The sequence below is a fragment of the Cygnus atratus genome, chromosome 11, assembly GCF_013377495.2.
Source record: "Cygnus atratus isolate AKBS03 ecotype Queensland, Australia chromosome 11, CAtr_DNAZoo_HiC_assembly, whole genome shotgun sequence".
NCBI classification, from domain to species: Eukaryota; Metazoa; Chordata; class Aves; order Anseriformes; family Anatidae; genus Cygnus; species Cygnus atratus.
This window is the reverse complement of record NC_066372.1, coordinates 14,839,666-14,864,240: the sequence shown is the minus strand read 5'-3', so window position 1 is coordinate 14,864,240 and position 24,575 is coordinate 14,839,666. Positions and strand designations below refer to the sequence as shown.

The window sequence follows — 24,575 nt, the reverse complement described above, 5'->3', positions numbered from 1 at the left end:
ATTCTACAAACAGGGCTATAGCACGGACTGGGATGTTCTAGACAACTGGCATGCCCTGGGTATTCTTGGTGAAATTTATTTCAGTCCAATTTTCTGATCTTGCTCAGAGCAACACGTGGTAAAGACTCTTGGATAGCCTTTTGTATTGCATCTTTGCACTGCCTTCTCCAGTGACAATGAGGATGGGAATTGACAGTGTAAAATGGAAAGGAGTGAAAAGGAGTTTCCCAAACGATAGAACCTAGGGGTAATTCTGTATGGAAGAAGCACTGTCATTCAGAACTGTAGGTCTTACAGTTTTCTGAGTCCTGATGTGTAGTTGTTAGAAAATAATTAATACAAATACATTTCTGTACCTAACTTTGCAAGACTTGCTTTGGTTTTCAGCTTGTGTTTAAAAATGCATTCCTCTGTGTACTTGAAAAGCCACGTGGCTGTTTTTTTGAAATCATAAACAATGTTTTGTGTTCTGTTCTTATGCAGAGTTGGGAATGACGACAGCTTAATACACACTTGGAAATTTCTGTCCCAGTCAACAGACTCTTTACATAAAATCAGCCGGGTGAATGAATCCATGGAGTCACTAGTTGATGAAGGTAAGGCATCCTCATAGCATTTATGCTATAGCAGGAAGGTCTCAGTGCTGCTTTCCAGAAATAGAAAATCTATGTTGTCATTTCAGCACTAGTTTTTCTCTTTAATGGACAATTATAGTGCATTTACTGTAATGTTAGAATATTAGAATGATAAACTAAAACAAGGCCCCACACTGTAATTTCTTCAGCATGTTGAACTGTGGGAAAACATTAAGAAGGTTTCAGTTACAGTTGAGTTACTTGGAATTTAGCTTGAGGACAAACATTTCCTCTTTCGTTTTACTCCTCTGGCCTGTTCATACAGCCACATATTTTACAGTCTTTACCTTTTTCGTGCTGATATGTTGGGTTTTTTTTTGTTTTTCTCCCCAGGGTGGGGAGGGAAAAATGCTATTGTTTAGTTTTGTGGTTTTAAAAGTGAAATCATTTAAATTAATTTCTTAACTTTATTTTTATACATGAGGCTTTCTAGGATATAATCAGTATTCTTACATCTTAGCCAATATTTATCTGAAGAAAAAAAAAAAACACAGAATGATATTAATTTAATAAGGGCTAAACAAGACCATGCTGGTAGAGACAGAGAAAATTACCATTGCTCCATAAATGGGCAATCTTTCTTAAAGAGGTGGATGGATGCAGTAGTGTGCAGATCTACCTGCATCAGTTCTAGCTTTCTAATCTTGACAACACAGCCTTTACGTAGCTCTAAGTTCTCTTGATTTATTGATGTAAATGAAGGAAGACAAATTACACGTTGTGTGTTAAATAATCCCTTCTCTTTTATCAGAGCTAGAATTTGGTCTGCGTGAAAACTGTGAATTAGCAAATAGCTTTTAAAAGAGCTTTTCATAATCTAGTCCTTATGTGGTGTAATTTCGTATTACCATTTCTGTATGTAAGGAGAAAGTTTGTAATGTCTGTGGTATAACAGAGACAGCCTAAACGTAAATGAACAGACAGGAATCACAAATGGGATAAGTTACCCGCATCTTCGTGACATTTACATTGCTTTGTGAAGGTGCAGACATGAATGAAGGACAGCTGATGGGAGACCTGGAACTAGATTCCAAGCTGCTGGAGGCAGAGTCCTGGAGCCAAGTAGTGGACAGCAAGTTCCTACAGCAGCAAAACAAAGATGTTGTCAAACGGCAAGATGTCATTTATGGTGAGACATACATGGATGTTCATTTTTCACTCATTTTAGATGGTTTCTTAATATACTTACCTGCATGTATTTGGGAAACTTCAGGTCAGTGAATAGGAACATTGACTTTGATTCCTCTGTGGCCAAAGTTTAATTCTTGAAATCCGTAGAAAGTATGTGTTCTGTGAAAGCTTTTTCTTCCTGCTTTTTGCTTATGTGGAATCCATCAAAAAAATAAATAAAAATAGAAACTGCTTCTTGCCATTTGTCTGCTGATGACATTTAAACTCAGTTACAGCACAGCAGCTAGGTAGCAAGTCGTCTCCTCCCTGATTTGAGAGCCATCCTGCTTGGCAGAAATGAATTATGTTGAGGCTGGCAGTGAGCTACCTGACATTGAATTTTCTGATGCCACTTAGAGAGTCCCAATTAGCTCAGTTGGAAGAGCTTTCTAATGACAGCTTTTCCTTGTACTTTACACCCAAATGTTCTACTGTGACCTTGTTTTTGACCTTGTTCTCATCCTATGCAGAGCTAATGCAGACAGAAATGCATCATGTTCGCACCCTGAAGATTATGAACGATGTATACAGTGCAGGGATGTTAAAAGAACTGCAGTATGATCAGCAAATTGTGGACAAGATCTTTCCCTGTCTGGAAAACTTGCTGCATATCCACAGTCACTTCTTCCAGCGGATTTTGGAAAGGAAGAAGGAGTCATTGGCAGACAAAAGTGAAAAGAACTTTGTTATCAAGAGGATAGGTGACATCCTGGTGAATCAAGTAAGCCGTGGAAAATAACTTGCATTTCTTAGAGCATAGCTGGAATCCAAACACTCCTGTGTTCTTGCTCCTCCTCCTCTTCTACTTGTTAGACAATCACAGCTAATGGCTCTTTAGTCTTCACACACATAACAATCTCTGCTGCTTCTTTTTTAAGCACTTTTTGCTCTTTCAGAGGAAGGTATAGTTATGAAAACTTATTTTGTTTATTTTGTGGGAGAGAGAAGCATTCCTTAACAGGCTCAAAATGGTTTGACCATAGCCTGAAGGGTGGGCAGTAGACCACAGTGAAATGTGCACAATGTGTTTCTTGGCTGAATTACTGACCTGGTATGCAACTTTGGGTAGGTCCTTTTACTTTTCTTTGTCTGTGTTTTCTCCTTTCCTCCTTTTATCCACCTTGCTCTCTTTTGGCTTTTAAGCCCTGTTGAGGTAGAATCCCAGATTTTGTGTTAAGTGTGAATGCAGTGAAGTCACAACAGTCAGTTCTTTACTTCTTTACAAAGTCAGTTCTTAAATCGTTAGAGATTTAAATGCTTGGTTCAGAAGGCTTTGGACTAATTTATTTTCTTAAAGCTCTCTTGAGAGACTAGCAAGCACTGCTGGGGTATTGCACAAAATGCTCAGTGGAAGTTGGACCTTTGTGTCTTGTGTCTTTCAGTTCTCTGGTGAGAATGCCGAGCGAATGAAGAAAACATACGGCAAATTCTGCGGGCATCACAATGAGGCAGTAAATAATTTCAAAGATCTGTACTCAAAGGACAAGAGGTTTCAGGCATTTGTCAAGGTAGGAGCTGATAGAAGAGAGACAGTCGATTGGGAAAAAAAATTCCTTTCTGTGCTCTGGTAGGCGTTTTGCTACAAAATTGAAATTTTCATCTTTGTTCCTTAGAAAAAAATGAGCAGCTCCCTGGTGAGACGTCTTGGGATTTCTGAATGTATCTTGCTGGTAACACAGAGAATTACAAAGTACCCAGTCCTGTTACAAAGGATACTGCAGTACACCAAAGGTAGGACCAGTTCTTCTTTTCTAAGTCTGCATTTGCTCATCCAGTGTAAATTTCCTGGATCCTTTTCCACCGAAGTAGATTTTCTTATGATTGACCAACTAATCTAGTCGTTATTGTCTCACACTGCTGTATTGAGATAACTTGAGTTTTGTATCTCTGGTTAGGATTAGTTGCTCAGGTGCCTTGATTTGGTTGATATGTCTGTCTTTAGCTAATTATGGAGCAACATGCTTAGACTCCAAAGTCTCCCAGTTTGCTTTTTCTGTGTAATGGCTACAATATGTGGTTGGTTTGTGTATTTAATATCTACTGTCTTGTATACAAAATATATTGGAACAGCCTCCAACCTCAGCCCTCCATGTGAAAGGTTTTGTGAAGCTCTCTTTAGGGGGGGGAAAATGCAACCTGACTTGGGAAAATATTAAAAAGTTATAATGCAGGAATTAGGGAGGGAGAAGACGAAGGAGGGAAGGAAGTAAAATTGGGAAGTTAAGAGTCCACAAGGATGAAGTGAAATGGAGATGTTTCTCTCTCTCTTTTCAAAGAAAATGAAGTGGAACATGAAGACTTGACTCAGTCATTAAACCTTGTTAAAGATGTGATTGCTGCAGTCAATAGCAAAGTCAGCAACTATGAGAAGAAAACACGCCTTGATGAGATTTACAACCGGACAGATAGCAAGTCCATCATGAGGATGAAGAGCGGTCAGATGTTTGCAAGAGAGGACTTGCGACATCGGAAGCTCATCCGAGATGGGCCTGTTTCACTGAAAAATGCAGCTGGACGGTTAAAAGGTAAATCTGCTGCAGGGCACACAGCTTGCCCTCCCTGTGTGTAGGATTGTTTCTCAGATAGGCGTCTCCAACACTTAGCTGTTCGTCTGCTATGAGAGGTTTTGACAGCAGCTTTCTCCGTGCTGCATACTCTGTTTCCATCACAGTGTTTCCAATACCTCGTGCTGTTTCTGAGGTGACCGATAGCTGCTTTTCCACCCGGTGACCAGACGCCTGCTGAAGATGCAGGCTGCAGTGAGGTGCTGGGGCAGCCTTTGGGCCAGGAGGATGCTGGGGCTGCAGTTGTCTGGAGCAGTGAGTCAGATCTCTGTGGCAAAATACGCATGTACAGCGATTCCAGGAAGCGTGCTTGCTGAATACGAAACCCAGCCTCAGCTTCCTGGTGACTCTACCCACCAGCAGCCCTGTATCTCCTTTGCTGCCCAGGCTCAGCGTTACCTTTCCCAGTTTCACTAGGCCTTGAGAGAGGTGTCCCAGGCATTTATTGCTTTTGAACCTCTCGAGCTGCTGACGCAAGCTGCTCAGGAGAGGCTGGAGAGGCTCTGGTGTCCCTGCAGCTGCCTCTTGCTTGGTTACGTGTGTGTCCATGTTTTCTTGAATTGCTTTTTGTTTATCATCGTCTGGAAATGGTTTTTCTGAAGTTCTGTGCTCTAAAGTTCTCGACATGGCACTGAAGTTCTTTGCTGAGTTAAGCACTAATAAATCTCCCAAGCAAGCCTTAAGGTGGGACAACAGCAGTGGTGAAAGCAGGCAGAGCTTTCTTAGGGCTCAGCAGGAAGGCTGGGCTTTCTTTCTTGCAGCTGATTCCTTCTTGCTCCCAGCATCAGCTGATTACACCAGGGTACTTGGGCATGAATGGAGATGCATAGTGTGGTGATGTGCTGGGCAGTGAGGCAGTGATAGGCGAAATTCCAAATCAGATAGGATTTATTTTGAGGTTTTGGAAACAGGAAGTTTACAGATGGTTTCCAGGCTCCCAAGATTGCTATTGATTTTAAATGGTGGATTAAGCAACTTAGGCTGTGATTGTGAAATCTTTTGATAAGTACAGGCTGCATTTGCATTTATAAGTCATAGAAATGCCTCTGTCTGTAGTGCAAGCTCCCAGGGAAAGTAGGTCCTACAGACAAGCAGCGGAGCCCCATAGGAGAACAGCTGGTTCAGATACTTAGGCTATTTTGTGGTATTTTAAGTGGAGCAGAGAGAGAAATTTAGAACTTTTCTTGGATGTTTTTAGCATTTCCCCTTCTGCAGAGTGCGCAGAAAGTATGGTGATAGAGAAGAACAGAGTCAACTGCTGACTTTTTCAAACCTCCCAGAGCTTTGAGTTCGTTTTGCAGCTTTGATTAAAATTTGGTAGTTCTTTTTATCTGAAAAGGATCCTGTCTTCCCAAAACAGAATGGAAGGGAAGAACCCATGGGATGACTTCACTTTTTGGTTTGCTTCCTGTCTGTCACAAGATTTCCCAAGTACATTACACAAAAACTCTTTGTGCTGAGGGGTATGGGTGGGGCCTTATGCTTGGTAGTTACAGTGCAACTTCATGATATGTCATTAGGAGACTTGGAAGGCTGTATGCGTACTTTGGGAAAAGCCTGTATTCTGATTTAAGATCCTCAGTTTGCTTGATATTATGCTTCCTTTTCCCATGAAAGAAAGCCAGGTCCTACATCTCATGCAGGGCTATGTTGGCTCCCCTTGGAGTTAGCAAGGCTTGTATTTGTCTGCGAGCAGAATTAGTGGTGGCTCCTGAAGTCAGTATTTCCTGGGAAAGAAACTGCAGCTGACAAATGTTGCTGTTGCATGGTAATTTACACTCCCCAAATTACTCATCAAGAGAACCATAAAACCCCAATCTTCCTGTGCAGATACTTTGCTCAAGGGCTAAAATATTGATTGTTTGAGAAAACAGCGCTTCTACTCAGTAAACGTCACTAGCTTTTGCTGTTACACCGTGTCCTACCTGTTAGGAAGCTTGTGGCTGGAGAGGAGCCCTCCCACCGAGGTGAGGGCCCTGCATGTTTCCTAGGGCAGCTCGGCGTTGCGCAGCAGCACGGCCTTTCCAGGAGCTGTGCCTGCCAACCAGCAGATCGAGCAGCACTGCAGGCTGACCCAAAACCAGCCCTCACGCTCCCCAGCAGCCAGAGCACTGGTGTTATTAAAAGACAAATCTGTTTAGGAGTGGGTCGCATGGTTATATTGGTATTCTTTTCCTTTTGCAGAAGTCCAGGCTGTTCTCCTCTCTGACATGCTCATATTCCTGCAGGAGAAGGACCAGAAATATGTCTTTGCCTCACTGGTAAGGCTTCACCCGTTTCTTCTCCCTTGCTTTTCTGTGAGAGAGACCCTTGATATGTGTTCCTCAGTAAAGCCAGCCGTTGTCTGCTAAACAGCTTTGTTTTTCTGCTTATAACTGTTTTGTTTGTTGAGCAGGCTCCTTTCTTTGTGATTGGAAAGCATGTCTGTTTTCCCCACTTACCCCACTCATGTTGATTTCTGCAGTGTCTTGGCATTGCTGATAATTGGCCTTGAAAATCTGCCTGCCACTCGATACACGTACTCATTTTCAGGCTGTGCAAACTGAAGCAGTGATCCGGGGGGAAGGGAAGTAATGGGATAACACAAACATTGTAAAAACAAATCTTAGCAGAGGCTGATGTCCTAATATATTATGAACCGCTGTGGGGGGCAGGGAACACCACTGCTGTAAATTCAATAGTAAAGCTTACAAATAAATGTCAGAAGAATATATTTGTAATGCAAGAAACCAAAACCACTCACTTTTGAAGGCAGGCTTCCTAAAGGACTAGACACACTGACCTGCTAGAGAAAGTCTGGTACCTAATTGGGCCTGTTTTGGCTGTACCTTGCAGACATGGTTTAGACTAGGTAAACGTTGTGTCCTTTTTATTCTTTGAATATTTTGAAAGCTGATAATCTGTTATTCTAGTTCCATCAATGAGCTGCACAAAAGCAGGGCCCTACATAGAGAGAGCTGATACCAAGTCACCCAAGTGTAGCATCCTGTAAAATGCACAGAGGTGCTCACTCATGTGCTGGTGACCCAGAAGCAAAGGGACGTTTTAACCTAGGCAGGTTGATTACACAAAGACCATAGCACACGATAAACATCCTTTTATATACAAGTCTGGTCCATCGCAGGAGTCAACTACGAGCTTCTAAGAACAGTAGGCTTTTTGTGGGATTTGAAAATAAGGTGTTATTCCGTCCTACAGAAAGATTGTGACGATAAGGTGTGTGAAGCAGCTGCTAGCAAGCTTCACTGAGTTTACGGAGCTGTGATACTAATGACAGAGTAGAGAGTGTGGGCAGGAGGAGATGAGATCAAAGGTCTGCTGGAGATAGAGCAAAATATGGTAGAGTTTGCAAAACCACAAATTCAATTTTAAATTACTTCCCTGTTGAAATAGAACAAGGTGAAATTGCTTTTTCTAGAGGACTAATGGAGGAAAACAAGCCTTTCCCTGTTGTGTGACCCCATCAAAATGCTGTATTTTTTAATTAGCCAGTAGCTTCAAAAAATGTTTACAACCCAAGAGAGGCAGCTGTATTGGTAATGGGACCTTTTGAATGTTAGTTCATATCTAACTTTTTGCCCTCCTCCACCATTTCTTTCTATCTGAAGGACCAGAAATCCACTGTGATCTCTCTGAAGAAGCTGATCGTACGAGAAGTGGCTCATGAAGAGAAGGGTTTGTTCCTGATCAGTATGGGTGTAAAAGATCCCGAAATGGTAGAAGTGCATGCCAGCTCCAAAGAAGAGCGTAACGGGTGGATCGAGATCATTCAAGACACGATAAACACCATGTAAGCTACCAAGCTGCTCTGGAAAGGCGGGTGATACACACAGTTGTGTTTTGGTGCTTATTGAGATGTGTGTCTCTCTCATCCAGGGATAAGGATGAAGATGAAGGAGTGCCTTGTGAGTCTGAGTTTGAAAAGAAAGTGTCAGACACGAGAGTCAGAGCACTGAAAGGTAGGAAACTGCCTGAGACAGAAGGGCAGAACTTGAAAATAGTTCTGAAAAAAATGACTGCAATTGTCGTGTTAGATTTTGTGACCCTTTTTCATACGCTATGACTTCTTCCAGAACAATGAGGGCCCTGCATCCAGCAAGTAGTTGCAATCCATGTTTACACCTCACCTTGTTTGCATTAGAATTTTCTGAGCCTGATGGGTGCTCTTGCTGTGCAAGATTGAGCCAAGGCACAGTTGTGTCATTAGGTTCCACTAGATGGGGCCAATATCTCAGGAATCGCGCTGCTTCCTTGCTGAAGCTTTTTCTGTCTTCATCTCTGTTTTCTGTTCACCCCCACAGAACAACTTCATCAGAAGGATAAGCAGATCCTCGTCTTGCTGGAGGAAAAGACCAAGATCTTCAGGGACATGGCAGACACCTCTGCTCAAGAGGACATGCCAGGCTCCAGACTGCTCTTCAGAGCCAACACTGAAGAGGCACCAAAAGGCGAGGCCATTATGAAAACTGCAATAAATGAAGGTGAGCAAGTCAGTGTGACACATTAGTTACACTAACCAGCATGCCTGCCTTCAGTGAATACATCAATTCTCAAGCACCGTTTTTGCAGGGAAAGCCTTCTTATTCCCAGTGAAAGAATAATAGCATAGACCAGGAGATATTGCTATTCATGGTATTGCGTTAGGGACAGGTAATGAGGATCAGGAAAAGAAGCAGGTATTGGTGGCTGTTGAAAGAAGGCAGAAAAGAAGTCTTAGCACAGTAAACAACCCTGCACTGAATCTGAGCTGGGATCAGGGGCAGCCCAGGATTTCATACTTGTGTGAAAAGTGGACCATACTGTATTTTGCTGTGCTTCAGGCTCAGCAAAGATTGAAGGGGGACTCAGATTCCAGCAGGCATTTTTGGTACCTGCAAGAAACAAGCCAGTCTGTTGGCAAGGTTACATGAAAACTTGAGCAACTTTTCAGTGTGATTTTTGGAAAGGGTAAAAATTACTAAATGCTGTCGTCAGAGTGAGTTTTTGCAGGGGAGACATGTACTGTTCATGTCATTGTCATAGAAACATGAGTTCTTAGTATACAAAAGCATGTGAAGGTAGGGATGAAAATAGCTCGGAAGCCTGAGGTGATCTTTAACAGAGATATTTCTGCTTTTTTATCCTCTCAGTTGAACTGCTGCAAGACCTGGTAAACAGGAGCTTGGGCTGTGCCCTCGGGCAACAGGCTAGCACCACCATTGACCAAGAAGGAGGAGTTGGCCCCATCTCTCTTCCTAGAAGGGCAGAAACTTTTGGAGGATTTGACAGTCATCAGATGAACGCCTCCAAGTGTGAGTAGTTACATGTGCCCACAGCACCATTTGTTAATGATATTTAATGTCATCAAGTCCTCTTGCTTCTGAAGGACTTCAGCAGCTGGTGAATTTGGATTTCCCTGCTCTTCTGCAATATCAATAGATAAATTAAATATCAGATTAGGAAAAAAGCATAGGTACAGGTAGAATGGTAGTTGTTGAGACCCCACAGCTATATGAGGATTAAACATCTGAACTCTTTGCTTCTCTCTCTCCATGTTTTTTTTAAATCATTCTTCCTTCTTCATTTCCATGTGACATGAAAGCATTTTTCTTTATAGATTAGTTTCTTCATGATCTTCTTACTGAAGTGTCCGCAGCTCTGTTCTTCGTTCTTCAGTTATCTTACAGCAGGAGCCTCCTCATGCTGTTGCATTTGCAAATGGATGAGAATATTGCTGAATCCAGCACCTTCTCCCCTGGCTGTGCTCTCTATGCATTTGTGTTCCACATACAACTGCATGTGTTATTCCTGCAATTAAGTCTCTCCCAAGCTAATGAGTGAATATTTATTTCAGCTGCATAGTTGGCTGCTTCCCAATGCTCGCTTTCTTTGCCCTAGTCATCAGAAACTTCCCTGTCCTCAAATTCCTTTCTCTGTGGTCTCTCTCACACTCCCAATACAGCCAGTTTTGCTGCGCTAGTGTCTGTCTCAGCACTGGGATCGTTGGACCCCATCTGACCTCCTGCATTAAAGGAGCAGTGTTAGCTCCAGACAGTCAGACATGAGAAGTATGTAGAGATTTTCCCAGCTATTGGAAAGCTGCAAAGCTCTCAACAGGCCTTGTCATCGTAATGACAAATATATTCACACTGAGGGCTGGAGAGGGTTGTTTAGGGCTGTGCCTCACTCTGTCGCAGTGATGAATGGGACAACCTCAGGCTGTTTGCTGCCCAGCACTCCCCCTTGCACTCTGATTTTGTTGTTTTTTGGTGTTTGTTGTTGTTGTTGTTTTTCTAGAAATAACCTTTATTGAATGAGATTATAATTCAATAGTTATAGGTTCTTGGGAGATTCGGGGAAAAGAAAGCAGGGCGTGTTTGTTCAGCTGTGGGCCAGGAGGCATGAAACCTGGCTTTCATCTCCAGTTCTTCTGTTCACAACCTGTGCAACCTTGGGCAAGGCTTATAACCGGACTCCCCTTCGTTCTCCCCTCCAGCAAAACAGAAGGGAGGTGTGTCCTCCTGCAGAGAGGTGGAAGGTCCCAGGACGTGGCGCAGGAGAGAAGGTCTGTTAGGAGGATGTGAGGGTCAGCCTTTAATAGCAAAGCCTGCCTGGAGGGTGGCGGGGGGAGAGGGCCTTTGCAATAGGTGCTGTGTCCTTCATGCTGCTGCAAATACAGGTGTAAGTCAAGTCCTTTATCATTAGAAGAGAAGAGGTAGGGGGGTACCAGTGCAAGCAAGGAATTTCCCCATGGGCTGCATCTCAGCTGGCAGAGGGAGTGTGGTCTTGGCAAGAGCTAGAGGACCAAAGAGTTTTGTGACTTCTTCACATGCTGCGAGCAGAAAGAACGTGTTCTTGGGCACAGAAGGTGGAGGGCTGCATCTCTCTTGGCCCCACAAGTCAGTTCAGTCCTGCTTGGGAACACTGATGTGAGCCATGCAGGGAGAAGCCAGAAAGAGAAGTCCAGTGTCCCTTTGAAGATAAAGGTTTCTGATAACCAAGGCTGTAGAAAAACTGTTAGCATAAAATTACACACCAGTATTGCACAGCAGTCTAACCCAGCTGTAAATTGCATTTGGACAGAGAGGCATTGAAACTGTATCTGCAATAATATACCCTGAGATTGTATTGTTATTTTTCTCCATCTGCTCTTATTCTGCCTCATAACTTCTCAGCTAATGTTCTTTTGGGGTAGAAAACAGTCTGGGGGCTAGACAGAGCACAAGCTAAAGGTGTGTCATCAGCACATTGTTTGAAACCAATGTCAGTCCTCCTCTGAATTCAGATCCCCCTTTTCTGGTGGAACTGACAGGTTCTGTATACGGAGGGAGCAAATGCATTTAGTTAAAGTGTGAAGAGCTCTCTGGCCCCTGTTGTGAAACATCGCAGCTCCCTGTATTAAATTTCTCAGACACTAGCAAGTTCATCTGTGGCTTAAAATGCTGAATAACCAGTTTCAATGCTGGCTTCTTCCTTTAGGTGGAGTGAAGGATGAAGGTGACGATGCTCAGGACCTTCGGAGAACGGAGTCGGACAGCATTTTAAAGAAGGTATCACTTGATTTATCTGTCTGCTACCACTTTGAGTTCAAGACACTGACAATTCAAGTCTTTAAAAATGCCTGAATTTCTTGGCAACTAGATGTATCCTAATAAGTTAAAATAAAATTGGATGTATGGAGTCAAAAACAGTTCACTGTAGCTAAAATCCTGACTTGAAAACCATTTCAGATCAGTAGTATTCCTTTGTGGCAGAGGTTATCTACCATCTGTCTGCAGATCAGCTAAAGCATGTGTTTAATTATGCATCATTATTGAAATGACAAGGTCAGATATAACCTTGCACCTATTCTTGCTGTGGATTGATTCATCGTGTAACTCCAAAATGATACCTAATTAACATTTGATGTGATATGATTTTAACTTGCCTAAAAAACGTATATGAATTGTCCCAGAATGAAACATGGAGGTGGGGAGTGGGGGGTGTTTAATGTGTCTGTCATTAGTTCAGCTTCAGAACACATTTGCTGTGATTTCTCATTTGTCCTCATATTAAGTCTGTGTGATCTTTTCATAGGGTGGAAATGCTAATCTGATGTTCATGCTGAAAAGGAATAACGAGGTAAGAATTGATTCGGATGCTCGTCTGCTTCCTTCATTTAAGTGACAAGTGAATTTGTCTCAATAGGTGATAATGCAGAAGAAAATACATTATTTAGCTGAAGCGCATGTAGACGTTTAAATACATTAAGCAGAACCCACTGTGTCATTTATTTGTTTAACCTCGGATGTTCAGACAGGGAATTTGCTGATTGTCATCTGCTTGCCAGCAGGATGGTATGTGCTGATTATAGGCATCAAGGGTTAATTACCACTAGGATGCGCAGGACTGTATTTATTGTGCATCTGCAGACAGAGGCAGTTTAATTTTATGTTGCAGGTGCAGTGAATTGGGGCAATTAGATTTCTATTCTCCCTTTGATACACATTCATAACTCCCAATTAGCATTAAAGGCAGAATGAGAAGCTGTTCTCTTAGCACTGGCTATCACACCACTATTGCAAACACTGCTGTGTTTTTTTCTTCTTAAAAGTAATTGGTGGATATATGAGATTCAGAGAATATTTTAGCTGGCCTGAAAATATATTTTGGGATAGGGCATCACTCCAAAGTGGCTTGCTCTTGGCTCTGTGGTGATGCACAATGCGTTCACGTTTATCTGTGTGTCTGCTGCGTAGCACGGTTTTCTTGTCTGTTGACAGGGGGACTTGTACAGGTCAGCTGGGGTAGAAGAGGGCAAAAAGCACGCATTCATTTTAAGATTTTTTTCTTTGTCCACTCCTGGAAGTTATTTCCGTGAAATTTCAAAGCAAACGCCCAGGTTTCATCCCAATTCCTCTGTTGTTAATGCTGTGGGAAATGGTTCACAGAGACAAGCCAGGAGATCCCATGAGGTCTGTGCAATGTTTCTGCACGTTCCCTCCCCATAGCGGGGTTGTTCAGTGACCGTGTGCTGGGCTGATGGCTAGGCCAGTGAGGACTGTAATGCCAGGCTCCTCTGAGAGGTGCCCAAGGGAGTACGTTTGGGGCCAGGTTGTGTACCAGGGGATGATACAGTTGTTGCAAGTGAAGAGTGAGAAAAACAAGGGTGTAGAGGGACAGCCATGCAGCTTGTCAGGCTCACCAGTGGGTCACGGTGGAAAAGGAGAGTGCTTTACTCGTGCCCTGGCACCAAATGGGTCTAATAGCAACGCTTCTGTTTTCTTGCAGCAGGTTCTCCAAAGCATTACCAGCCTCCATAAGCTGCTCAGTGCTTTGCAGGTAGGCTGGCCGCTCATCCCGCTTCTGCATGCCATGTGCCCAAACTGCGTCACACCAGGCAGTAACAGTGACTTGCGCTTCACCCCCGTCTCTCCTTCCCCTTCTCCTTTCACATCCATGTGGGGCCAAATACCCTGCAGTTGGCTCACGTTCAGCCTCCTGGCACAGCAGTAGGAATTAGCTGCTCCCAGGCAAACCGGTGCTCACTTGAATTTGGGAAGCTGCCGGGGGAGGTTTAGTTCTCGACCAGCAAAGCTGCCACCGCAGCATCCTCCAGCAGCCCATTGGCAGTGCTGAGCAGGGAATATGGTGGAGAAAGACACAGTTCAGCAGCATCATGAGCTGCTCAGCGTGGGAAGGGCACTGCAGTCATGTCTCCCTCCTTCCCTCCTAGGGTGTCGTCCTGCAGCAAGACACCTACATCGAGGACCAGAAGCTGGCCCTGAGCGAGAGGGCCCTAACCCGAAGCTTCTTCCGCCCGACCTCGTTGCTGGAACAGGAGAAGCAGCGCAACCTGGAGAAGCAGCGCCAGGAGCTCGCCAACCTGAAGAAGCAGCAGGCGCAGCACCAGGAGGAGAGGCGGAGGAGAGAGAAGGAGTGGGAAGCACGGGAGAACCAGCTGACGGAGCAGGAGGCCCAGCTGGCCCAGCGGGAGGAGCAGGTCCAGAGAGGGCGGCAGGACCTCGATCGGGAGCGGGAGGAGCTGCAGGTGAAGAAAGCCTCCTACCAGCTCGACCTGGAGAGGCTTCGTGCGGCTCAGAAGCAGCTGGAGAGGGAGAAGGCTCAGTTCAAGAGAGACATGGAGCGATTACCTCAAATGTGGTTGGAGACGGACCACAACCAGGTAAATGCTGCCAACAGGCAGGCTTCTGGGGGAGCTGCGCTCTGCAGGGAGCTCCCTGCCTGCCCTGCAGTAGCAATAGCCTGGCTCCAACCCAGACCTGGATACGTGGGGCCTGATGTTTAAAACTGGCTCTTTCCTTGCACACGATGGGCAGGGCTGTGTTTTGCCAAGGTATTGCCGCTGAGCTCTGCCCGCATCCTGGTGCCGCTGGTTGGCAGACGGCGGCAGGGAGGTGACTGGCGCCCGGGGAAGATGCACTGGGACATGCAAGGTGTAGCCTTTCACATTCGCCCCCCGTGGGTTTGGCTTTGTGCAGCGTTGAGGCAGGTGAGAGAGTTCGTTCTCAGAAACAGCCCACGCGTTGCTGCTCACCTGCACCCTGCGGCTCCCTCGGAAGCCACTCGCATGGCCCCGTGGAGGACTGGTAACTGCACGGCAAGGCCTCGTTGTTTGCAGTTCGTGTGCTTATGTCAGTCCAAAAGTGTTCCAGGTATCTAGCAGAGAGATGGACATTGTCCCTGTGCTAAAAAGACGAGGCATTTGCGGTCTGGACATGACCCAGCAAGCAAAGGTCGCTTGCTCTGGTGCCGAGAGGCTTCTGGTATCTGACTGCCCAGCACAAAAAAGAAAAGCTCAGGGCACAAATCCTGTTCTGTACTGTGCATTTTTTAGCACGAGGTTTGCTCGTTATTACCGTGCAGCAATCTGACAGAGGAAGGCATGCATCAGTTTGCAAAACACAGGCTGCATTTGAACCTTGAGCCTGCTGTTGATTGTTTGTTTGTTTATAACTCGCTAATTTTGAATGCAATTTGCTTAGAGCTGTAGCGAAATTAGTTTGCAAACGCTGGATTGCGGAATGGAAATGATTTTGGGTGCCTGAATGGACTAATTGTGGAGCTCAGCAGTGAGCTCTGAAAAGCAAATCACCGGGGGAGTGCCTGCTCCCTCCCACCCCACCCAGATCAGGCCAAAAGCTCCCCGAGCACGCGGCGAGGCTGCCTCAGCATCAGGCGTACGGAGGCGTGCTGGGGGCACAGATGCTGTGGGAAAGGTCGAGAGGTAAAATCGCTGAGGCCTGGCAGATCAAGGAAAGGAAGCACTTTCTCGAGGCGGGCATCTCGCTGACAGTTCAGAGCTATTAATAGCGGGGTTGGTGAGGCTTTGTGGAGCTGTTGTTTTGATCTTCCCTTTGAATGCGAGGGCTCGATTATACCCTGAGACAGACGTTAGAAAAAATCAGGAAAACGTTTGGCTTTCATCTTTTGCTTGGGAAGGCTTCCTTCGCCGCATGCCTCGCCGGTGCTGCACGCTGGCGTTCCCTGCCCGGAGAGGCACGCTCCCCCTTGGCCTCCTGCCACCGTCTGTGCGCGCGAACAACGCCGGGTGAGTCTTGGTGTGGAGATCTTAGAGAATGTTTGCCCTTGGCTTGTTGGCACAGAGCATAGTACACGTAGGAGCAAAAGATACCGGAGCGTTACTCTTTGTATGCATCATTTCTTCGTCTTGAGCAGAAAGGGCTTCTTCCCTTACGGCTTTGCGTTTTAGGTGGTGTATGGGCTGGATGTTCACAAGAGCAAGCTGTGTTTTCAGAAGTACCTCTCCTATCTGGACTCTCTGCTAGCTTCTTTCATACCCCAGTGAAACTCGTTTCTTTTCTTTTATAGGTGTCAAATACACATGAGAAACTTGCAAGAGTCTCCTCCCAGTCCAGCATTGAAGACTTCTCCAAGCAAAAGAGCCCTTCCCTTCCTAAACAAGGGCACTTTGATGCAGAACTGTCTGTCTCCCCCAAAAGGAACAGTCTTTCAAGGACACACAAAGAGAAAAGCACTTTCCATTTGCTTAGCACAACAAACCAGACTAACAAGGCAGCTGAGGAACAGCCCCAGATGCCTACCCGGCTCTTCAGTTTATCCAAACCAAAGGAGAAAAAGGAAAAGAAGAAAAAGGGCAGAGGACATCGCTCCCAGCAATCTGGTGAGTGCCAGGAGGTCACAGATGTGTTTTCGGGGTCATTGAGCGGGCACTTCCCTCCTGCCAGAGAACTTCTGGAAGCCATCTCGCCTAAGCAGAGATGGTAACAGTGAGGGATGGAGAAGATCAGATGTGATGAGTGAATTCTCAGCTTAAAGTGATCTTCTCTATGGGCTTTTCTACCTGCTCTGCAGCCCCTGGCGTTGTTAGAGGGACATGCTTGGCTCCCTTTTCCTTCCCTTCCTTGTCCTGTTCTGAGCAGATTCCACAAATTGGATTTTCCCTGTATTTTTCAGCTTGCTCTGCTTCAAGGAGGTGAATGTCCTGCTTCAGTGCATGTGCTTTCAGAAGCTGCTGCTGGGATGTTCCTGGCTGTTGCAGCCCCTCCAGCATTGCTGACAGTCTTAGCTCTCTTACAGTTTGTAAGCGATACCTGCAAACATTCTCGTGGACTCTCCCTTCCCCTGAGCTGGTCTACCATGTCTCTTGATCTGAAAATAAAAAGTTGTTTTGTTTTGTTTTGTTTTGTTTTTTTCCCCTGGCAGTCCCCTTAGGACTCTGCACGCGAAACCTCTTGCCCACATGCAGCTTGACCTCACACTCTCAGATGACCAGCTGATCCATGTTAACTCACACAAGTTTTCCAACTTGTGCCTGGGAACATTTAACAATTCCAGGCTGTAATTTCACGATAGTTCCTTGGGAACTGGACACCTTTCAAGGTCCCTAGTGGATTGGGCAGAGAGCAGGGCTCCCCCATGTCTGGAGTCCTGCTCTGCCTGCCGTACTGCTGTATTCCCATAGTGAATCCCACCTGTTTTTTTTTCCACAGATTCTCACTCATCAGAAGCACCTCCAGAGGGCGAGGAGATCTTCTGCTGAGCGCGGCTGGCACCACTGGTCACTCTCAGCTTTGGTACAGTGGACATCTCCCTGCCTACTCCACAGCACGCTGCTCGTGCCTGCATCTGACAAGCATCTGGAGGTTTTGAATAAAACAGGTTATGAAAGTTTATATGTGGTAGGAAAGGGCCTCTCTCCTCGGTTTTGCATGAACTCACGTTGCAGAGGCTGACCGCATGGCAAGTGGTACCATCTCCTTGTGCAAACCTCGCTTCCAATGGATTGGCCTGGATGGTTTCTGTCTGTTCACACTGCTGAAGGATGGGAGAACATAGCCTTAAGGGGTCTGTGCCTTCAAATTCCCCTTTTCTGGGGAAAGTAACCAAAACCAAGCATTTAGCAAAAGATTGGGACTTCACAAATGGTGCGTACACACTGGCATATATAGAGATACTGTACATATCCATCTCTCTATCTGTGTATCCACTGGGATGTGCTCACAGTCTGTTCAGCCAAGCTTAGCTCGGCCCATGGGGATGGATGATGACTTTCAGGGAGCGTGCAGATATTAAATATCTCGCCCTTACTGCTCCAGCTGTAACACCATGGGCTCGCACGCCCCTCTTGTGCTCATGGAATGGGCTGTTGGGTTTCAGAAAGGTACCGCACACCAGGGAGCAGTTACAGTGTGCAAAATGAAAATTCAAGGAACAAATAAAATTGGATGTTTTTCCAAGAGCTTTCTGTGGGGCAGAGGAGTTAAATGTCACGCTGTTTCCAGAATCATGTAGAACATCTTTGGGTGTATTTAAAACAATGCAGAAAAGAGAAATTTGGGAGGCTTGTAAGGCAACCCCGGGAAGCCAGAGCAGATGGTGGTCAAGTGGGAACAACTCTAAGCAACTTTTTTTAAGCAGTCTCTTTGAGCTACGGCTCACTGCTTCCCATCTCCTACGTAAAGATTTATTTGTTTTGCTGGGATATATTTCTCCAGTTGTATTTCACATCCCTTCATTACAAGCCTGATGACTTACTGGAGAGATGGCTGGAAGTCTGCTTTTAGGGACCTTTGTTCTGTTATTTGTATTTTTCTTCCCCTGCTCTTTACATTACCACGAGGCTTATGTTTCTCTGGATTTTGTCAGCTTCTCCAGCTTGTTTCTAAGGCAGAACGACAACAGTTTCGGAGCACTTCAGTGAGATGTCACAGGTCAGGGGGCTGAGTGCTGTGAGCAGAGTGAACTCTGAAGAGGCAGCTCTTAGTTCCTCTGCCTGTACGATACCGTGCACTTACTATTTCTGGGGAGAAAGATATATTCTGGTGAACAAAAATATTGTGTGATGGGTCCAAAGGCCCAGTGTGCCTTTGCCAGGTCCGTTTCTGTTGCTGTGTGATCTGTGGTGGACGAGTCCATGTCTGTGTCACCATCAGCAGAAGGGGAAGGTTCAGGGATGGCTCTCGATGTGCCGACAGAGATGTTTATACAGCTGGGGAGTACAGTGATGTATCCAGCAGGGGAAGAGAAATGCAGCAAGCCAATTTTTTTTCCCAAAATATTGTTCTTCCAGACCCTCTCAGGGGAATTGGCCTGGTGGATTTGTAAATGGTTATTAGACTCTATCAGCTTCAAAATAATCCAAGGGTTTGCTCAGAGTTCGAAGCTGTCAAGTGCATTTCCTTTCCTACTAGTTTTTCTTTAAAGAAAAATAATAATTCTTTAGTTGCACTATTGTTTGATTTCAATTTGCTCTTTAGCTTCTCACAAGCTAGTAACACGCAGCAATTTTCAGAGTTCAGTGCTAATGAGTATCAGCAGTGTTGATGGTGAGGTGGATGCTTAGACTGGTCTGTCTTGGTCAGTGCAGGAATCCTAAGCCACCTGCTTGCTTTTGAAGCTCTCTAAACTATTAAGATGAAAAAAAAAGGAAAGAAAAAAAAAAAAGGAAGAAAGGAAAAAGGGTTGAGATTTATTGATTTATTTTTATTTTGCTTTTTTAATGTTATTTGGTGCTTGTTCTTACTTGCAAGCAGGGCTTGCAAAAATATTTATCTTTCTGTTTATTTGAAAGAGTTCTTTTTTTAAAAGAAGTTTACTTGGTTTTATTTTTTATTTTTTTTAATTTTGCTTTTGTTTGGGGAGGGTGGTTTGTTTTTTTTTTTTTTTTCTTCTTCCCTTTTTTGTTTTGTTTGGTTGGTGGGTTGTTTTTTTTGTTTTGTTTTATTATTATTTTCTTACAAGAGATTGGTAAACCCAATATCTCCCTGGTTCCTATAAAAACAGGGTTTGGGCAGTGCTGCTTAGCAGCCTATGCCACGTCCAGAGTTACACAATTTCAACTGAGAGCTTTCTTTAAGGCAGAACGTCTTTGGGCCAGAAAAGTCTGGAAAGAGAAGCGGTGACTTCAGACAGGACTCCTCCTATCAGTTAGTTTCCTTGTCTAAATATTTTCCTTAGGTTTGCTTCTTGGAGGCAAAGGGAGAGCAAAGCACAGCCTCCTGCAGTGATGCGAGGCTCCGGTCGATGTCCGGGCAGATCCCGGCAGCTCTTCTCGACCAGGAAGGAGGCACGTGCTGCTGTTGCGGTGGTTTCTTCTCAACAAGAAGAGCACTCGTGTAACCAGATGACTTCTGTCCCGCTATTCGTATGTCTGTGCAAATGCATGTGCCAAGCTGAAATTTTTGGAAACCAAACCAGTGCGTGGCTCATCCTCTGTTGTATAAACAGAGATCAGGACCCTGGTATTTCTGAACGTTCCCCAGAGTCTGTTACAGCCTTTGCCACTATGAGCTTTTCTTTTCTTCCCACTGTCCTTTCCCCAGCACATCCTGAAGTCGCAGTGCAGGGGAACGTCCCTTGGCTCTGAGAAGAGCATGAACAGGGGGACACGCAGGACCAAGTCTCTGCCTGCTCTGACCATCTCTTCTGACCTGTGCAAACCAAAACAAGCATCCAGTGCCCTGAGTGAAAATAATATTTGCTATGTGATCTCCTAAGGTCCCCATGGTTCCTTGTCTTAGAAACCACAGGCTTGAATCAGGACGTACTGATGGGAAATATTGCATATCAAAGCTGTTTGTGTCTTAAATTCTGGTGGGCAGGCCTTTGTCCCTCGAGGATGTACATCGCTGTATGATTCACTGGTTTTGGAATGAAGCCTTTACTCCCACACTGCTTCCTCCTTCTTTCACCTTTAGGAAGGTGAGGGCTTGTTTTTATCTCCTTAGCCTTTTCTTTCTTCCCTCTCAGGTTTTCTTTGGAAAGGCTTGGCATCGGTTTCCCAAGTCAGATTCCCACTCTGATCCCTGCAGGTTGCCTAAGGTTGTCTGCTAGACCGTGGTCCCAGTTTTGCAACACCAAAGCCTTTCCTTTTCCTGGCCTTACAGCTGCATTTGCTTCGGTTCCACACTTGGCATCCATCCTACAGTTGTTGAAAGCATATCGTTTCCTCAGCCCGGCCTCACGCCGTGTCTCGTTCCCAGAGCTGGTCCCTCGATCCCACTCAGAGAACCCAAACCCTGTAATTCCTTCATGGGTTTCCCGGGACAAGAACAGGTTCCAGAACGTCTCAGATGAAGTACCAAGTGGTCAGTATGAGCTGGGAGTGCCAGGGGACCCCGGAGGTTAGGGAGCAGCCGTAGCAAAGGGTGTGAGCCTCGGTGGAGTTGCGTGGGGTTGGCCTTAGCTTCCTTTAAGCGACGTGATCATCTCAGCATGTAACTCTTATGTCAGTGTGATGCCTTAAAGCACTTTAAATGGAACTGGTCAAGTCACTTTTCATTTTGGTTACGTGGAGACAATCAGCTGTGTAATTGCCCCCACTCCGCATCCCCAGAGAAGTCCAAGCTGCAGGTAGGCAAGTTCCTGGGGCTGGCTTGGCGTTACCCCGGGAGGGGAGGGAGGGGCGAGCATTTTGTATTAGTTTTAGACCAAAGTGGGCATGAATACAACTCCAGTCCCACTGCAGGCAGGATGAGCCCTTTCCCCATGGGGAGAACCCAGCAGTCATTTACTCACAAAGCCCTCCAGACCTTCCCACCTCCCACCAGGGCACTTAGGAGAGCAGGCAGGGGCAGGACCAGAGCAACTGGCTTCTGGTGGCCCAGTGTAGCCCCCTGGGAGAGCCCACGCCACCACCAGCACCTTCCTTCTCTTCACCCCTGGAGTTTGACCACTGCTGAGAAGCACAGCGATGCCATTAGCTGGAGCGGATTCCTACTGCCTTTCAAAGGCGAGAGCACCTGTAGAGTCCAATCATCCTTGCGCCTTCCTTGCTGCATTAGGGTGTCTCAAAGCTGTTGCTCAAACACCCAAATCCAGTCCTTCCAAATCTCACCGGGTCAGAAGAGGTTCGTCAGGTGCCAAATGCCAAGGAAGTGATTGATGTAGGCTGTCTGTAGCACGGACCAAGGGAGGACTGGGCAGGGGGCACAGGAGAGAGTATCTGCTTAAATTCCACAAAACATTCCTTGTTAACCAGAACTCTGGAAATTATTCTGCCTGCTGGCCAGGTTTGGGAATTTAACATAATTTAAGGCACCCTTTAAAATAATATTAAGAAAGAAAACTTCCCCTACTGCTCCTGACTCTTGCTTCGTTTGTCAGAAGGGGCAGCAATCAGCCACGATCCATTCTTGATCTGTTGACGCAGCTAAGTTTTAAAGGTAGGCAAGCTGAACTGGCCAAATCTCATACACCTCTTGCTCTCGAGTCATGGGAAGCATAACGCTGGCTCCCTTCCCACCTGCATTTTGAGGGCTCGGTGCCCTTTTCTTTCCACGTGCATTTCACTGACACTGATGCTTTGCCCAAATATATTCTGCTTCCATCGCTTGGGGGGAGGGGGGGACAGGATGACATCCACTGCTTTGCATACAGCTATGAGCTTTGTATGTATTTAAGCTGTCTATAGGTATCGATCATTTCCATGCTCTAAAGTATTTTACTATTTTCTTTATTGATGGTAAACACTGACTCAGAAAACTCTTTATGTCCAGTTCAGTTCGCCTATGGTTAAAGTTTAGCCTGGTGTTTATTTTGTACTAATACGGAATGCACTTGAGTAATTCCCAGTGAGGAGGTGTATTATAATAACCTGATATACCTCTGCCTTTGGTTTGTTTCTTAAAAAAAGAAAAACAAATAAATAATGCTTTGCATTTTCATGTTGAACCCATAAAAAGAAAAGTTGGAAAAAAAAAAGATTTTTTTAAAAAGAGGGTAAAACCTAATTGCTGTATGTTAATTTGTAATTATGTAAAAAGTGAGCAGGTTATTGACTGTAAAATTCTTCAGTTTTTCTGTAACTTGCCAGAAACCATTAGGGTTTGTAACAAGCTTTTATTTATCTTCCTTTTTAGTTATCAGCATCAACCTCTTGTAAAGTCATTTTTCCTCTAAATAAATTTGATTTTAAGTCTGAGTTTTCTGCCCGATTCATTTCCACACCTTTGGTATTTCTGCTGTTGACTTTGTTGCATGGAGGGTGAAGGAATAGATGTCACCCTGCCTGCAATCAAATGTTTGCATTGCTTTTATCACCGGGGTTCCAGTGGGCACCCATTGCACTCTTTAACTTACTTTCCTCCTCTTAGAAGATTTACATTTTGCTGAAGGGCATGTGGCCATGATGACATTCAGCTCCTGGTTTTCTCCCCCACAGAGGGCTTTTCATCCTTTTTACAAGAGGAGAAAGTGTAACAGCCATTATCTCAGCCACTTCAGCTCCAAAGCAGGCTCCTAGCACCGGGATAGATGGCAGTCTGGTGGCTGCGTGCGCTATCTGACGGCGTACAGTTCCTGTGACCCACCGAAATTGCTACGTATCCTAGCCGAAACCTGGACAGCTCAGGTTCCAGGAGGTTTTATCTCATCCGGCTGAGAACTGGAGATGCTCCATCACACTGTGGGGGTGGAGGCGGGACTGAGGCGTTGTTCTTCAGATATTTCCCCTTCCCCTGGCGGAGGAGGCCCAGCAGAAATGCTGCAGCAGGAAAGGGGATGCTTGAGGAGATCAGATACACTGAGCAAAGCCTTCAGGGCTTTGGTATGAGCACTCCGGGTGGTGCTGGGCTGTTTCTTACCAGGAGCTAGCAAATACCAGCGCCCCTGCAGTGCCCCATTTCCCAGCAGCGTGCTGCACGTGTTTTTCCCTCCACCTCCCGTCAGTGTCACACGCTGGTTTTAAAACCTGCACCATGTCAGTGACCCCGAGCGTGCCCGCTGTCACGAAGCACTCGCTGGAGACGGGCAGCTCCCTGGGCGTGGGGCGGGAGATGAAAGGGCTCCTGTATCTCCGTGGCTGTTCGCCGCTCCTCATTTTATTGGCGTTCCCATTCATCCCCGCTCACCCATTTACCAAAGCAAATAAATGCTTTCGCCACCATGATGGCGTTTAAAGAGAGCTTTCTCCTGTGGGCCCTCTCTGCTCCACGCATTGGGTGCCCCCAGAAACTGCCTCTGAGGAGCATGGGGTGCTACGGGGGCATGGGCCCTTCCTCAGGGAAGGCGTTATCCCAAACCCTTGCATTGCAGTAAATGCAGCAACACTGATGTACCAGGCTGCTGCTATACCACGGGCATCGCTCACAGGAGGAGGCAAACTGCCTCTGCAGAGCAGGGGATGGAGGCTCCCACCTCTCCCGGCCACCTACGTGTGGCAATTTGAACAGCCCAAGCCAGCTGTCCACAATTTCATCCCTTGTCCATGCTCCGAGCCATTACAGTATGGCTAAGGTGATGGGACTGATGTTCTCCCCAAGCCACATGGGTCACCTATTTTAGATGATCCCAAAGCAGCAGTGATGTGTGTCTGAGCATCCCAGTTCCCATGGGCTTGCCCAGTCTCATAGCGCTCAAGGGTAGAGCAAAAGCCCACCAGACCCCTGCGTGGCCACGTCATGGGTCATCTGGACACGGCTGCATTGCCACTGGTGCTTCCACCTGGAAGGGCTCCTTACACTTTGGGAGGGCTTCAAAAAAAAGCACTTTGATAGCCATAGGACAGAAGTATGGTTTACCGCCACCTCTTTATTTGGCATTATCCACCTCTTTCCCCTTTGCTGCCCTTGCTGAATTCTGTCCTGGTGCTGGCTCCACAGTGAGAAATCGGAGGTCCAGGAGGACACAGGTGTAAGCTGGGCTGGGGCTTGCAGACAGGCTTGTCATTCACGGAGGCTTTATTAAGAGAAGGCAAGGCAAAACCCTAATTAGTTCAGTGAGCGAGCTGCCTTGTGATCAGCTG

General features: G+C 45.8%; 1 protein-coding gene across 1 annotated transcript in view; it reads left to right on the top strand.

The window, feature by feature from the left end:
- The window catches only part of AKAP13 (A-kinase anchoring protein 13), a 218,867-nt gene extending 196,113 nt beyond the window's left edge, over positions 1-22,754 (top strand). Inside the window, 17 exon segments of the mRNA XM_050712981.1 lie at positions 484-596; positions 1,618-1,764; positions 2,276-2,526; positions 3,188-3,313; positions 3,419-3,536; positions 4,082-4,330; positions 6,554-6,630; positions 7,978-8,159; positions 8,246-8,328; positions 8,671-8,850; positions 9,499-9,660; positions 11,828-11,898; positions 12,425-12,469; positions 13,619-13,669; positions 14,064-14,513; positions 16,181-16,493; positions 17,323-22,754. Of these exon segments, the coding sequence (XP_050568938.1) occupies positions 484-596; positions 1,618-1,764; positions 2,276-2,526; positions 3,188-3,313; positions 3,419-3,536; positions 4,082-4,330; positions 6,554-6,630; positions 7,978-8,159; positions 8,246-8,328; positions 8,671-8,850; positions 9,499-9,660; positions 11,828-11,898; positions 12,425-12,469; positions 13,619-13,669; positions 14,064-14,513; positions 16,181-16,493; positions 17,323-17,372 (2,668 nt within the window). The 3' untranslated portion in view covers positions 17,373-22,754.
- The last annotated feature ends 1,821 nt before the right edge of the window (positions 22,755-24,575 follow it).